Source organism: Lepidothrix coronata, unplaced genomic scaffold, assembly GCF_001604755.1.
Source record: "Lepidothrix coronata isolate B3197 unplaced genomic scaffold, Lepidothrix_coronata-1.0 Scaffold99, whole genome shotgun sequence".
NCBI lineage: Eukaryota > Metazoa > Chordata > Aves > Passeriformes > Pipridae > Lepidothrix > Lepidothrix coronata.
In genome coordinates, this window is record NW_016690279.1 from 2,786,971 (window position 1) to 2,803,337 (window position 16,367).

Here is a 16,367-nt window from a genome sequence, read left to right on the forward strand (position 1 = left end):
CCTCTCTACCTTCTCCCCTCTAGGCTGCAGCCCCCCCAAACCATCCCCCATCCCCATCCCCAGAGACCCTGCACTGGCCTCAGGGACACCCACAGGGCCAGGCTCTTGCTTGGCCTCTGCTTTTAGGCTGCAAACTCATGGAAAACTGAGCTTTGAAGATCTGGCCCCACCATGCAGCACCATCCTGCCCTCCCCTTTCTGCCCAAGAAGCATTTTTTGGGGCTCCTTTTGCTGGAAGGGGACACTTTGGGTTTAGAAAAGGCAAAAAGCAGATTTACCAGGGAGCAGTGGTTCTCCCTGAATTGCTGTCTGGAAGGCCCCATCTAGTGGTATATTTTGTGATGAATTAATGCTGTACCATGGGGAATAAAAAATGACAGGTCACTGCATCTGTCTTGGTCTTGGGAGTACATGGTAGCTCTGGAGGGGCTTATTTATTTAGGTGTTTTGGCTTGCTAAACTGAGCAAGGCTTGAAGGACAGGAGGGGTGACAGCCCCCTTTAGGGGTGCCCTGACCTTGTGTGACCTTGAGATCATCCTCAGTTCTTGTCCACAGCCTTCTTGACTGTGTGGGGCTGCCTCAAGGGATGCTGTGCAGCCCGACCTGGTGGCACTGGCAGAGCTCTGGCAGAAGGTGCCATTGGAGCAGGATTGTGGATGCTGCTGGTTTGGAAACACAGAATCCAGGGTGTCTTGTCTCAGAGCTGGTGCAAAGGTTACTGAGAGGAGAGAACAGGAGGCTGGAGTCAGTCAAGGCACTTTGCAGGCACAGAAGAACCTTCCCTGGTTTAGAAGGAGAGGGTGGAAATCAGGCTGTAGAAATGGCTCCATTGATTTTTTTCCTGGTGGCCTGATTCAGCATCTGCCAATGCAAAGCTTAGCTTGGATTTGGTTTGGCCGTCATTGATCCAGGGTGCCCTTCTGCATCCCACTTCGGTTGAACCAGTCCTGATACTAGAGGGGCAAGAACTTGTAAAGTTCCTGGAGTGGGGGAAGCTGCTGGAAAACCCCCAGGCTGGATCTACTGAGACAGGAAATAGAGAGGTGGGATCCAATATGAGGGAAGTCCTGGAAGCACTGCAAGCCCACTGGTGTTTTCTCAGAACATTTTAGACGTTCTTCTGTAGATTGTCTAGGGACAGGTCCTAGAGAATCCATGGATAGAAAATATCCCCAGGCTTGTCGGGGCAGGGACAGCAGCGGGCTGGGAGCAGCAAGGCTGTGCTCAGCACTGTTTGTGCTGGGACACCTCTGCTCATCAATCAAGCTGATGGTGCTGTGCAGGCACTCCCAGAGGAGAGGCAGTTTTCCAATAAATCTTGAGCTTTCAGGCAGGCAGAAAGCAGGAGTCACTGGGTTGTCAGAGTGATGTGGAAGAGCTGAGCTGAGGCAGCTTCAAAGGACACAGTAAGTTTGGGCTTGAGGCCTCTCTTAGGGCCCATCACTCACCCCAAGGGGTTGGCTTGTGCTGTGCCAGTGTCAGCAGCAATGTTTCAGTACATTTGCTGGAAACCTCATAGTTGCAGTCAAGAACCAAAATATCTGCCCTTCCTCTGCCACAGGCAGCACTAGATGTGCTCAAACACTAGCACAAATGGGGGTTCAGGCAGAGCACAAAACCACTGAGTTATTGTCTCTTTTTTCCCCTTTTCCTTCCCCCCTCACTACCAGTTATTCCAGTCCTGCACAGGACACTATGGAAGCGTTCCCTGAGAACCTCTCAGATTTCTCCCTCTCACCCAGCCTTCTGGCAATCTGAATTCACTTCTCAGCCCTCTGTTTCAGGGCATGCCTTGGACTAGTTTAACCTCCACGATTTCCCCAGTTTCTCCACTCTCCCTGGACACAGCGTGTTGTCCTATCCCACAGCTGAGAACGTGCCCTTCCAACAGGGTGGATCAGTACTGGTTTTATGTAACACCAGTCCAGACATTCCCGGGGTTGGGCAGGCTTTATTGAAGAGCAGAACAGGAAAGGCCTGAGGTGACCTTGAGCCAGGCTGCCACACCACCCTTTTGGGCAAGAGCCTCACCGTGCCCCTCCACAGGGCTCCAAATGCAGAGCAGAGTGCTGACAACCAACACTGGGTTTAAATAACTGTATTTTTGTGCTTGTGGAAGAGCTGTGCCCCAGCTTCACACACACAGACTCTGGGGTATGCTCACCAAGAGGCAGGGAAACTGTTTGAGTCCAAACCCTGTGTGTAGCAACAATACCTTTCAATGGTTTTCAGGAGGGCACAGAACCAAAACATAAATAAAAGCAGGAGCAGACTCTCTCTCCTGAAGCAGAACCCCCCCCCCCCCCCGAAACAGCAGCAGCAGCAAAGGTAACTATTACTAAATATTTGTGTTCAAAAGCAAAGTACATATAATACCAGCTTTTCTGTAGGGAGAAAGAAGGCAAACAGGAGAAAACCCAAAGTGTGTGTGTGGGTATTGCAGGATAGTGCTGGGAGAGGGAAATGAAGGAGACAGTGAAGTACTAACCCGAGAAAATGGAGAAATCAGTTAAATTTAATTTGAGTAAGAGCAAATATTGCAAGCGAAACAACTGCATGAAACTGAAGAGCAAAGTAACAGTTTTAGTTGTATTTTTGGTTTTTGATTTATTTGAAGTTTAAATCCGAACTTCCTGGATGTGCAGTGTAAATTTTAGGGATGGTTAGAATAAAATCTACAGTGATTATCATCTACAATGCCTGAGCCTTCTCCAGCACTGAATACAAGGCCAACTGTCCACATCTGCAATCATCTATTTTTACACAACTGCTTGTGACTCCTTGGCTTGCTGACCACTCATTTTTAAGCATGTAAGTAAACATCACAGTACTTTACTCAGACATGGTTGTTGAGCATGTACAGCTGACACTGAAAGCAGTTTGTTGTGGTTTTTTTTAGAAAAAAAAAGGTCTTGAGGGGAGATGAGTGTAAGTCAAATTATTCAGTCTTTAGTTTGCTGGGTTTTGACAAACATTTATTAATGCAAGTCTCGGCAACAAAGTTTTTTATTGCAGTATTTTCAACCAGCAGCAATGTCACAGCTCTACAGCACAAAGCCAGGATGATACACACTTCTTGTTCACCCTATTTCCACACTGCTTTGTGTATCAGACGTGCTCAGAAACAATCTGATGGCTCCACCATCTCCACTTCTGAGACAGCACAGCCCAAAAATCTGTCAGCCTGCTTTACTCCCCCCTAAATTATTCCATCTGTAAAGCACAAATAACAAAATATATTTTTACTTCTAAGAGCTTCACTTATCTGCAGAAAAATAGAACTGCTTAAGAGTGAGCAAGTTAGATTATGGAAGGGTCCAAGCACACACCCGCAGGTTCCAGACCTCCCAAAAAATTTGTGAGGAAGCAGCATTCCCAATTTGATCCAACTAAAAAGGAGCCAGCTAGTGTTCAAGGAAAGGACATTCATCCTATCCAAAATGCTGAATGCCCTCTCATTCTTCCTAGAGCAGGATGAGGAGCATAGAGCTGCAGCTGTGAAACTTTTCTCTAAGTACTGGGACACATTAAGAATGAACCTTCCAAACACTGCAAAATTTCAGAAAAAAAAACCCTAAAGTTTTTTTGTTTTGTTTTGGTTTTCTTTTTCCAAAACATAGTGAAAAAGCATACAGAGCTTCAATATCCACAGCAAAAACCAAAAATCAAACAGAGCTCCTCTGATCTAGAGTGCTTTTCTTAAGGTATTCAGAGACTTTAGTGCATTCTTTTTAGAACTAAGCTCAGAAACTATATTTAATTTTTCATTTTATTAGAAAACTAAACTGTGTGAGGCAAAGAAACATTTAATCAAACACACAACAGTGAAAACATGGCACTGACAAGGCAATTAACCCAACCATTGTAACAAACTCTGCTTCAGGCTTCTCTATTGCTTACAGTCAAGTATACATCATCTCCGCCATGTGAGACATCTTCTTGGGAATATATAAGTAGTATTCCATGTATCCCGAAAGATCTTCAATAGTCACGTCATCCACAAAGGCTCGAGCTTGCTCGGAACAAGACCTGGGAGAGCTTGACGAGGCTGTCCCACCAGGGGACCTGCTCTGGAGAGAGTGGGCATGGACTCCCAGGACCGCCTTCTCGCACTCCGACAGGACGCTCCGGAGGCCGGAGAAGGAATACACCTCCATGGTTCTCCACTGCTTGCACTGGCACTTCTTGTCCGTACAAGGGCACTGCTTGCCGCTGCTAAGCATGGATAAGGACTGGAAATCTGAGGTTTGGCTAGAATGCAAGCTGGTTTCAAAGGAGGAGGGTGGAGCAGGGCAATGCTCTCTCGACTTCTCCAAAGGCTCTTCGGCGGTGAAAGCCTCCCGCGGTTCAGTTCTGCCCTCGCTGGCCTCGAGGGGAGGATCCTGCCCGTCCTTCGTACCGTGTTCTGCCGGGACAAAAACGTCTGCGCTGACGATGCCCTTCGATGTGTCTGCCTGGGGTTTGTGTTTCAGCTGGCTGTTGGCTTTCATGTTGCAATATGTAAATTTGGGAGGGTGCAGGACCGGAGACTTGGAGCGCCGGCGGCGCGGGACCCTTGCCGATCCTCGGGAAGGCTTCCTCACACACCTGCAGGGTTACAACAGGGGAGCAGGTAGGTAACTGCAGAATCGACACCACAGCTCAGCAAGCTTTAGAATGTGGCTAAAAATGCTTCAGAAGATTTTTTTTTTCTGCTTAGGAAAACCAGGTGACCGGTCACTTACTATCTCTGACAGGAACAGCGGAGGAGTCTGAAAAAGTTTGGGCTCCCCCAAAGGAAAGACATGTACAAACAGCCCTTATTTAAGGTGCTTCCCCCAAATCTCCTGTGTTAAGCAAATGATACTTTGTCATCCCAAGCTGAACTGTAGTAAAGAACCTGTACCAGTTGGAGCTGCTGGCAGAATCACCCTGAATATCCAGATACTTCGATACAGATATAAAATAACCCAAGAATGAGGTGAGAGGGGGTTGCAAAGGACTACTGAGGAAATCAGTGGAAAAGGAAGTTTTAGGAACCTCCTCTAAGAGAAGAGGCAATATTGCTTTTGGAGTCTTTGATGAAATCCCCTTAAAAACATCGTATTGATTATGGAAAAATTTTGTAATAGAAAGGAGAGAAGAGATATGTTGAAGCAACTAATTAACAACAACTGGCACTGAAAGCAGCCTGCAACTGTTAAATGTCTCATGTTTTACCCATGCCACGCTTCCTTGGAACAGACAGTCTGTTGCTTGGCTCCATCCACAGCTGCTCTTGTTGTTGTTCTGAGGATCGTCCCGTCGCCCACGGCCAGAGCTGCAATGCATCTGGGGAAGGGAAAAGCCACGTCACAGCAGTGCCTGAACACACAGCTCCAGAGGTCCAGATGCAGCCTGTTCCCTTTGGATGCTCAGCTATCACAGTCAAATTCCCAGCCTTGACTTCCTCTGTAGTCAGTGGGTAGAAACAGGGCATTTACAGGGATTTATCTGACCCCCCTTTACTACACTGGCCTCAGTCAAGTGGCTAAAGATAGGTGAGATGAAATGAAAGGCGGCCAAAATGCCCAGAGGCTGATGTCATGCCCTATTTGTAGCAAAATGACATGTTAAAGGAATGTAAACTCAGGTTTCCAGGCGTTCTGGTCAGACAATAGTTGTTAAAATAGACTCCCACTCATCTGAAATGCAAAGTCAGGGACCAGGAGCAGCAGGGTGAGGGGGAGTCAGTGGGGAAGGGGGTGAGGTACAACAAATAAAGACAGATTACTGGTTCATTTATCATTAAATTTCCCAGATAAACATGGAATGACCCTGGAGGTCCAGATGACAAACATAAATGCCTCAGCACACGAATCTGTATTTATGATGGCTGTAGGTATGATTTGGAACATGGGATAGGAAACTGTAGGAAACGAGGCTGAAATTCCAGCAAAGAGCCCCAGCACTCTGCCCAAAGCTGATCTTAAGGGATGATTCACAAGACTTGAGCAGTTCAAAACACAGGCCTGCAAAACAAGATCTTTTTATGCCTAAGAAGGTATCATCAGGAATCACCCAGAACCCCACACAGTCTGCCACTGGTACTACATCAGAAGTGGGATGTCTAATAAGCACAGCTCCTTGTTAGAGAACAGCCATTTTTTTCCACACTTCTCAGAAGACCTCCAGAAGCAGAGGAAACAAGTAGCAAAGCAAAGTGTATTTCCACATGCAGGGGAAGTCCTGAGTTTGCAGTACTGATGGCTGTGGAGATGAATTCACAGGGTAACAATGTCAATACAAAGCTTTCTCCTGTGTCTGTGAATTCCTAAAAGACTTCCCAGTGAACTGCCTCACAGAGTGTTAGACATTTATTAGCTCCTACTTTTAAGGAAAATCTTATCCTGCATATAATCAGCACACCCAGTGTATTATGGAACAAGTTTTTAATACCAGAATGGCTGCACTTTGCTCCACAAAATCTCCTGAAACCAGAAACAAGCTTTGTATCACAGCAGGTGACTACAGCTACTCTGACAGTTAAGAGTGGGTTCATTGCTTTGGGCAAGTCATTTGTATTTCCATAAAGTCACTGCGTAATTTCAGTCGGATATTGTGTCAGAATTAGTCTGTAATAAAGTACTCCTTTGCATATTAGACAGTTATAATTACTATATTTCATCTGAAGTGATGCAGTTGTCTTCTCCTGAAGAGCAAAGAAACTTTCACCAAATTACTTTTTCTTTTTGAAATGCAAAATAACAGCAAACAAATACAAACAAGTAACAAAAATCTGACAGATTACATGGCCCTTTTGGTTGCTCACTTACCCTGCTGCATCCACTCTCAGCTTTTTGAATGCTGTTTGTAGACTCTCTTCCTCTTCATCTTTAGCTTCCAAGTCCATTGATGAGCTCTCAGTGGGTAACCAACCGTGCCATATAGAATAAACTGAAATACAGAGATTGGGATTTGATGCTGAGGTCTGACCACACGTGGTCTGTACAAAACTGACTGACCCTGCCACGGGTGCTCGTTCTTCTGGGGGCAACACCCCTCCTTTGTGATCAGGCCTGCCCAGGCCTGCTCACTGTGAACCCCGAGTTTCTCAGAGCAGGCACAGTCTGTGTCAAAAATAACAGGGAGTCTTTTTACCCATGAGTGAACAGATGTTATGGACCCTACCAATCCGTGTAACTTGGAGCTGTGAGCACGGGCAGCAGAGCCTCGGGAAGGTACAGAACCACAGGCTGGCTGAGGCTGGAGGGGATCCCGCAGGTCTTGCCTCACTGCTCCAGCAGGGCCACCCCGAGCTGGCTGCCCAGGTAGCTCTTGAACACCCCCAAGGAGGGAAGGCTGCGGAGCTGCTCCGGGCTCAGCCCCCTCAGCGCTCCCCCCGCTCGGGCAGCACCTCCCGTGTGTCAGGGCGTGTTCACGGCCGCTGCTCCCTCCGGGCACCGCTCAGCGCAGCGCGACCCTGTCCCGTCCGCGCCCACCCTGCGGCCATCGCACAGCTCGCTGAGATCCCTCCGGACCCTCTTCCCACCGGGGCTGCCGGCACTGCCCTCCGTGACCCCCCCGCGCCCCAGCCCGAGCCCGGGCCCCGCGGGCCCCGCCGCCCCCTGCCCCGGGGCCTCTGCGCGGGAACACCCGCGGCGGCCCCTCCGCGCCCCCATCCCCGGGGGCGCTGTGGCGGCTGTCCCGGTATCCCGCTGTCCCGGGGGTGTCCCAGGGGTGTCCCGGGGGTGTCCCGGGGGTCCCGGTGCCGTCACTCACCCGCCGCCTTCCCGGGGGCGCGCAGCACAACAGGACGTGACGTCACGGCCCCGCGAGGGCGCGCCCTGGCCCCGCCCGCCCCCTCTGCGCGCGTGCGCGAGCGCCGCCTATTCCTGAGGGGGCGGCGGGAGGCGCCGGGTCCGGCCCTGAGCGCGGTGAGTGCGGGGCTCCCTCATCCTCATCCCCATCCTCATCCCTGTCCGCGTCCTCATCCCCTGTCCCTGACCCCTCTCGCTCCCCCGGGGCCGGTGAGCGCCGTCGTGTCCCCCCGGCGAGCCCCTCCCGCGCGGTTCCCCCCGCGCTGGGTCGGGGGAGCCCCGCGGGGTCCGCGCTGAGTCACGGCCCGGCCCCGCCGCGGGGGTCGGGGATGGGCTGGGGAGGGGAGTCCTGGGGGGGGTTGGGGGTGTTAAAAATACGGGATTTAAAAAAATACGAAATTCGAAAGTGTCAAATTTAAGAATGGGAGATTTAAAAAAAAAAAAAAAAAAGGAAGATTTAGAAATGCGAAATTCAAAAATGAGAAAAAAAACTTTTAATGGGGGTTTTAAAGCAAAAATTTAAAAAAAGCGAAATTTTAAAAGTGTAAAATGTGAAAGCTTTAAAATTTTAAAAGGTGAAATTTTAAAAGTGTAGAATTTTAGAAGTGTAAAACTTAGAAGCTTTAAAATTTTAAAAGATGAGATTTTTAAAAGTATAAAATTTTAAAGCTTTAAAATTTTAAAAGATAAAGCTTTGAAGAGATGAAATTCAAAAACTATAAAATTCCGAAAGATAAAATTTTGAAGGTACAAAATTTAAAAACTGAAATATTCCGAAAGATAAAATTTTAAAATATAAGTTTTAAAAGTACTTGTTCTGCATTGTTTTGAGCGTTTGCTGTGTCGGTGATGAAGGGCAGCACGATAAAATATTTCATCTAAAACTGGTACTATGTTTTCAGTGATGTACAATGATTTTTAAAATTTTAACCCTCATCCTCCTGCTAAGGTTATATAATACAGGAGTTTGGTATGAAAAAAAGAAAAAAATATGTAGCCTGATTTTTTAAATTTTATTTTATTTTATTTTAAAGAATCATCTAAAGATGATTAAGGGGGCCAAGGTAAAAACTGAAGTAGGGACCATCTGTTTCACCAGAGCAGTAGTATTTGGCTAAGAGTATATGAAATAGTAACTTGCTCAGATTCCTGTTGTCAGTGTCTGTGTAAGTTCCTCTCGTGTTTACTCACTCTCTGACTCACTGGACAACATGTGCCCTGAAATTGTTATGATACATTATCCTTCTGTGTGTGTCATCAGAGCTGTCTGCAATCCAGGGTGTCCAGGTGAAATCACAGCACAGGGAGCAGCCAGAACAGCAGCAGGGAGAGCTGCCACCTCCAACGGGACTGAGGTGGTGAGGGAACAGAGATTGCCCCTCTCTGCCTGCATAAGTAACTGAGCTGCAGAGGTTCAGATGACCAGTCCCTTCATCATCTCAGTGGCCCTTCACTGGGTCCTCTCCAGCAGGTCAGTGTGTCTCCTGTACTGTGGAACCCGGTGCTGGACACTCCAGCTGTGGCCTCACCAATGCTGAACAGAGGGAAGGATCAGCTCCTTGGACCTGCAGCCCAGGGTACTTTAATCCCTTTGCCACAAGGGCCTGTTTCTGGCCCATGACCATCTTGGTGTCCACCAGGACCCTGAGGGCCTTTTCTGCTTGTTCCTCCCCAGGGCAGGGCTTTTCCTTTCCTCTTGTTGAAGTTCATGAGGTTCCTGTGGAGGTCCCGCTGGTGTATCAGCCACTCATCCCAGTTTGGTGACAACAGCAGACTTGCTGAAGGTGCTTTGCCACATCAGCCAGATCATTAATGAAGATGTTGAAAAGGACTGGTCAGTCTTGACCCTGGGGTTCTGACCTCCAGAGAGCCTGGAGAGCATCAAATTTAGAAATATTTAGAGATTCCTGTGTAGTAGATTAAATGACAGCCAGGGTAGATTAAAAAAAAAACAACCATCAGCCAGTTTTATCAATTCTTTTTTTTTTTATTATTTAAAACAATGCTTGCTGCTTGCTGGTTGTATTCATTTGCATTTGTACTTGTTCACCAGCTGATATTGGAACATTTTAATGGCTATTTGCAATACCATGGTCTGATAGGATTGTTTAGCTCTTGCTGGGGCCTAGATATAAAGTCAAAAAATGTTGTTTGGCTTAAAACTTTATCTTGTTCTAAGAAAAATCTGTTGGTTTGAGTTTTTTTAAAATACATGCGTAACATCGAGTCCCAGATGAGGAAATAACAGTTGTAACAGACTGACTTTTTAGTGGTGGTGCTCCTTCTGACTTTCCCTCCTTCTGCAATTATTGTGGTAACACTGTAAGACAAGTAGCAGACTTACTGGACTGTAATGGATGTGCAAGATGCTTGTTGACACCAAATTTTACTTTGAATTGCTAATTCAGCTACAAGAGACTGTTTGTTTCATTGTTGGGTGTCATAAAGCTGGTTCTGAATCAGCTTTCAAAAATGTTCTGGTAGAATGACCTCAGCTTAGCGTGCACAGTGTGCTATTTTGAGTTTATTTTCATGTATTACGGTGCTGCTGGGCAACTAATGTTTTCAACAAGGATTTGGCCTTTATTTTCTTATGCCTTTTTTCTGCTCGAAGCAGTACATGGTAATTCCATCACCTTCTGGCCATCCCAATGATGAAATCAGAAGCTAAGGATGGAGAAGAGGAAAGCCTGCAGACAGCATTCAAAAAGCTGAGAGTTGACACAGCTGGGTAAGTAACACCACAGGGAGGCACAGAGTTAACATACTACAAATGGACTCGAGGGGAGCACCCTTGCTGTGAAATTTGAGGGAATGAGGTAACTGCAAAAGGTTAGGCATGGAAAGCCTTCATTATAGTTAAACTGAAGTGAATTCCCTACCTGTGGACTGCACTTCTCAAGGAATTGTACCTTGTTTGATTGCTGTCAGCTTGCAGCTTGAAACAAACCTCACAACCATCAGCAGCTGACAGCATGCTTGAAGTGAATTTTGGCATTAATCTGCCTGCCAGAGTTCACCAGTCCTGGAGTCCACAATGCTAGAACTCTGCTGTTGAAGTTAGCCTGTTGTCATGGCTCTGAAGGCCTGGCATGAGAATAAACTCCCATCTTTTCCCGGGAGAGAAACTTTCTTCCCATGTCACTGAAAGAGTGCATTAGATTCAGTGCATGATTCCCACACAAACTATTTTCATTGCTGTCACAGATTTTCTATTTATAACCAAAATCATTACATGGGAAAGAAAGCCTTTTGTATTGTCTTGTTTTGTGGGAGATCTGACACGTGGCACTTACATGGTGTTTGTGTTCTCTTACCTGGGTCAGTGAGGGTATCCTCTGATCATTTTTATGATCAGGAAGCTGCAGTCAGTGATGCAATTATACAGTCCCTGAAATGAAAGTGTAGGTAAGGCAGCACTTAAAGATCAAGGTGTTAACTGGAATTACCACAGAGCTGAGATTGTGAGTAGATGGGCTTCTAAAGTTACCTTTCTTTTAAGTAATTAAACGCATTAGCAGTGAATTGCCTCTCCTTTTTTCAGTGTCTCTAGTCCCACCCTCTAGCTGGGCATACTTAGTTACTTTGGAATTTTTACTGGTGTCCTTCAGTTTTCTTCTCTGTGTTCATTATCCTTTAAATGGAAATTTAAGGATTTGGATTTGGATTCTCTTAACCCCCTCCTAGATTAGTGTGTGGGGACTCATTTTCATTTTCAGGTTATCCACCCTGCTTACAAACTACTTTAATACAGGATTCAGAAAATAATTTTCTTGTGAATTCCAGTGTAATGTGTGAAGTCACAACTGGGAAAAACTGTTCTTATTACAAGTCGTTCCAAATGAGAGTCTGGGATGAACTTACAGCACCAGAAAATTTAGTAAATATTCTGAGATCCCTGGCTCGAGTAGAAGTTGAAGGTCTGACACGTCTGTGTTGCTCAGTAGTATGAGGAGTTTTAGCTTATGTTGCCCTAGACAGAGGCTCAAGTGTTCTTCAGCTAAACAAAGTCTATTTATGTCCAAAGAACATTTATTTTTAGGAAAGAAAGGCTTATTTGTCTCTGGAAAAAGAGACGTGTTTCTTCAGTGATGGTGTTTTTCCCCTCCCCTCTCTCGGGAAGCTGAAGTTTAGTCATTGTGTGTGTTTGTCATTGACACGTGGGGTTTGGGTCTGCTGCTGAATGGCATCCTTTGGTGAAAGAGTGTCATACAAACCTTTGAGATAGGAATATGTAAACACTTATCCTTCTAATTTGGGTCTTTATGGGCAGGATTTTAAGACACATTCTAAATGATTTGGAGCAATGTTTTCTGCGAAAGAAGATTCATAAGGGTTTTTTTTTCATAATCATATTGCTAACCAGTCTGGGCTGTTAACTGTTCATTCTGTCTTTCACAGATCTACTACTTCTCTCTCTGTGGGTGAAGGGACGAGTCCCAGAGCACTAGTTAGAACAGTGGCAGATGAAACCAAACCTAAGACTGTGTGTGCTTCAAAGGAAACCTGGCATGGGTAAGAGAAGCTTGGGATGATCAGGCTACTTCAAATGATACTGCATTGGAAGGGAATTTTAAATAGACAAGGTTTCTAGTAAGTCCCCCCCTAAACAGGGAACCTGAATGTGCTTTATTAAAGAACTGTTTCAAATACTGCACCCCACCTTTTTCTGTTCATATATGACCGCTGTTCTTATTTACAGTTATGTGAAGTGAAATGCTGGTCAGCTATAGGTTGCTAAATGTTACAGATGTTTCTCAATACAAATGTGAGTTGCTGATTTTGAATCAGACAATGATCAATGCACCTCTTTCAGTCGTCTTTTGACGTTGCAGAAGCTGTCATTGTGCCTTGGGAACAAGATTAAAATAAAGAATTGATTTCTGGAGTGTCTGTGCAGAACTTCATGCTCATCTAAAACAAAAGCTCCCTTTGCCCTGGATTCATTGCTTTTGTGCTGCCTTCTTGTTCTTTGTCCTTCTCTTAGGGGTTATTTTGTCATGTCTCACATGCTTTACTCATTTTCTAACTTTAAAAACCCTCTCTTTTGAGTTCATTTCTCTAGTGTTCCTTTTGTATTTTATAAGCTGCTTGACTAGCACAAAGTCAAGATAGCAGAACACTCTGAGTTTAAGGCTCTTGCATGCAGTGTGAATGCAGTAGGGATTTTGCCCAGTGCTATTTGTGACCTAGCAACAAGTCTTGTAGTGAATCTTCACTCCCTTTTGTGTCCTTCCCTGGCAGGTCTACGAAGAAGCCTCCGAGAGGAGTCGTGAGAACCCAGCGTCGCAGGCGTTCCAAGTCTCCCATTCTTCATCCTCCAAAGTTCATCCACTGCAGCACAAAATCGCATTCCACGTGCAGCCAGCTGGTGCAGAAGAGCCAGCTGGATGCCCAGGACGACAGCAGTGGGTTTGGGATGCCAGTCTCCAGGGAAGCTGGTGCACACGGACAATGCAGCGCTGCTCCTGACCTTGGCCACAAGGGAGCTGAGGTTGAGGCTTTGGGGGTTTCTGTTACACAGTTGACGTCGGAGAACAGGCAGGAGAACTCTCCAGCTGCAGCTTCTCTGGTGCCCAAAACCAGCCTAAAGACTACAGAGCTTTCTGACTTCCAGTCCATGTGCAAGCTGAACACGAGTAAGCCGTGTGCCTGTGCAGGTAAAGCCTGTCAGTGCAAGCTGTGGCAAGACATGGAAGTGTACAAATTCTCTGGCTTGCAGAACAGCCTCCCCCTGGCACCCGACAGAACAGTTTCTGAGGATCACTCACAGCCTTTGCCATCAAGAACTCCCTCAAGTTCTCCACGCTCTTGCTCTGAGCAAGCCAGGGCCTTTGTGGATGATGTGACAATAGAAGACCTTTCGGGATACATGGAGTATTACTTGTATATTCCAAAGAAAATGTCTCACATGGCAGAAATGATGTACACCTGACACAATGAGCACCAGAAGGGTGGCTGGTTTAAATCTGCTGTCACACTCATGTGAAGATCCAACCCACTCCCTGCTCACTTGCAATAAAAACACTTCTTTGCATCTCAGCTGATGTTCATTATTTAAGCTGGACCAACAGTTTAGTTTCAGCATTATAATTTAAACTTGGAATAGATAACAAGGTAAAATGTACCTAGATCGTACCTGCCTGTACTTAAGACCCAACACTTGGGAAATTCTATTTTTGTTTTCAAAATCCTCTTTTTGTTTTGCTGGAGGAAAAGAGTCCCTATTTTGCATGGTAATTAGAGCCCTTATTGTCAGACACCCGGTGTAATTCAGTTTCTTTGAAATCACTTTGACCTCAGGTTTCAACACTTAGGCTTGTGGTTTTGGATGCTTGTGCCTCTGATTTTTTTTTTCATAAAAGATTGTGACCATCTCCCCTTGGTACTGTTACCACTCTGGGCAAATTCAGGAGATGCAGTCACCTCTTCTTGAGTAGAGGCAGTGGTATTTCTTTGTGCCTGAAGAGGCTTTATTTCTGATGGGCTGATCAGCATCCTCCTTCCCTGTCTGGGATGAGGTTAATGTAGTCAGATGCTCTTGGGTTAACACCATTTCCTTGCTGGGCTACCTGTTGAGAAAAGAAACTTGGGTGATCAAAGCAAGATTGTTTCAAGAGGTTTCTGATCTCTGTAGCATTGATCAGTGGAAAATATTGGGAAAGTGGAAACAAAGCTTTTATTAGATGTCCAGCAGGCTTTAGAGACTTATCTGCAGCAGGAGAAACACCCTGTGTCCTTCAGGGGAATTGCTGCTGCAGTTAACCAAAGGAAAAATGAATCTGTGGGCTCTGTTCAGTGTAGTTTTAATGAAGGCCAAAGCAGCATTTGCTCACTTCAGTGGTCTTAATTCACACGCTCTGGTGGTTGAGGGTTTTTTTTAGCTTCTTTTTCATCCTACTCTAACACCAAGTATAACCTTTCCTTCAAGTTTTAAGACCTATAGACTTGAGTGAACAGTTGCCAGTTGTAGGGATGTCTTGAACAGTGTGTTTTCTTTCTCCTCCACTCCAGTCTTTTTGCTAAACCATTGTCACTTTAGCTGCCTTGTCCAGCTTTGCATTCTTCCTGGAATTTACTACTTTGGAAGCAAGCAGCTCGCTACCCATGGTGTGCATCAGCACAGTGTCTCTTTTGTAAGAGCATCCCATCAAATGATATAATTTCTTGAGGGAGAGAAGAGTTATGTTTGGTTTGTCTTCACTGTTTGCAGTACCTGAACTTTTCTGACCTCTGAGGTCTGGAAAAGAAACGGGCACAAACATTTCCCTGTGAAATCCTTTGGTGTTGCTCTTGTGGTTTTTTTTGTTGTTTCTGTGGCAGTACCTGGTATCTTAGAACAAGTGGCCTTGTAAATTTACCTGTTTTGCCAGTTCTGAAGTGTCATCTACCCCTTGCAGAATGTACCTGGGTCCCACATCTCCTTTCCGTGTCCCTGCTCTTCCATAGCTACATTTCTGCCACCTGGATTCAAGGCAGTTATTTGGTAACTGTTTTGGTAACTATTGTCTGCAAACTGCAAAGTGACCTTATTTCTCAAACTATTATTCTCTTTACTGTTCCCAAATGCAAATTCCAACCACGGCACCATTGTGGGGCTGAGAATGCCTTTCAAGACTGAGCTGCTTTTTACCATTTCTTTGTTAGTCACAGGCCTGCAGGGTTTAGGATTGCACTGTCCACTGCCCAGTACTGCGTTAAAGGGGTTTGAAATCCAGGAGGTAATGCAAAAATACAGAGTAGAAAGACGTGAACTGGTGGTGACTGTGGAGGGAGAGGAGCAGTGCTGGGCCACTAGAGGTCAGTCCTGGCCGTGTGGGTTGGCTGCTGACACGGGCTCAGCCTTCAGGGGAGAACGTGAGTTTTTCTGCCAAAATGAAGAAACAAGACCAGCTCTGTGTGGTGCCCTTGTGCACACACACTGTTAGGGCTTTCTGAGGTTTGGATTTGTTGGTGGTCAAAAAAAAGCTCTTTAAATGCCAACATCTGCATAAGCTATTGATGTTTAAACAAACATTAAATGAAGTGTTTGAACACTGAAGTGTGCGATCCGTTCACAACTGTGCTATGCAATTAGAAAAAGTTGCTAAGTAAATAATTACGTGGTCCTGAACTTGGCATCCTCTTGGGACAGTTACGACATCTCTGGGCCCGTAAGTGCTGGAACACCATGGGTAGCTGCAACTGCTGCCTTAACACTTTCCCTTCTGTTACTACAAGGTGTTTCAAGATGTTTTGGTCTTCCCAGAAACCACAGAACTAAAACCTCTGGTTTTGCTTTGAGAAAATAGGAGTTTCCACCCCTTGATCATGCAGCAAGAACTTTGAAAACATGCCTGAGTAGTCTAAAAGCTTGGATTTACGGAAAAAAAATATCAAACTTGAGCCAATTTCAAAGTCTGACTTTTTCTTTTTTTAATTAAGAAAGCTTTTGAGGGCTGGTTCTGCCAAGCAGCACTTCTGAGTAGTGTTGGGAGTCCCTTACCAAAGTGCCCCTTCCTGCCTGTGGCTGAATAGAAGTGAAGCCTTTTGTAATTAGCTTTGTGGGGGCACTTGGTCCTTCTCACCTGTGCCTGCAGGTGTTCTGT

At 45.8% G+C, this 16,367-nt stretch overlaps 2 protein-coding genes across 3 annotated transcripts; one reads left to right on the plus strand and one right to left on the minus strand.

The window, feature by feature from the left end:
• Window positions 1–2,498: 2,498 nt before the first annotated feature.
• Window positions 2,499–7,814, minus strand: LOC108501151 (oxidative stress-responsive serine-rich protein 1-like). The gene is made up of 4 exons (XM_017822769.1): window positions 7,742–7,814; window positions 6,796–6,916; window positions 5,201–5,311; window positions 2,499–4,588 (listed from the first exon to the last, which is right to left on the minus strand). The coding sequence occupies exons 2-4, from the start codon at window positions 6,870–6,872 to the stop codon at window positions 3,904–3,906; spliced, it is 873 nt and encodes a 290-aa protein (XP_017678258.1). The 5' UTR covers window positions 6,873–6,916; window positions 7,742–7,814; the 3' UTR covers window positions 2,499–3,903.
• On the plus strand, window positions 7,812–13,821 carry LOC108501150 (oxidative stress-responsive serine-rich protein 1-like). 2 transcript variants are annotated; one of them, XM_017822768.1, is made up of 5 exons: window positions 7,843–7,896; window positions 9,041–9,250; window positions 10,397–10,510; window positions 12,181–12,294; window positions 13,024–13,821. In XM_017822768.1, exons 3-5 carry the CDS (start codon window positions 10,431–10,433, stop codon window positions 13,712–13,714), a joined length of 885 nt encoding a protein of 294 aa, XP_017678257.1. In that variant the 5' UTR covers window positions 7,843–7,896; window positions 9,041–9,250; window positions 10,397–10,430; the 3' UTR covers window positions 13,715–13,821. The 2 variants fall into 2 exon arrangements, with proteins under 2 accessions (XP_017678256.1, XP_017678257.1); XM_017822767.1 differs by lacking the exon at window positions 9,041–9,250 and having other exon boundaries at window positions 7,812–7,896.
• Window positions 13,822–16,367: the final 2,546 nt, after the last annotated feature.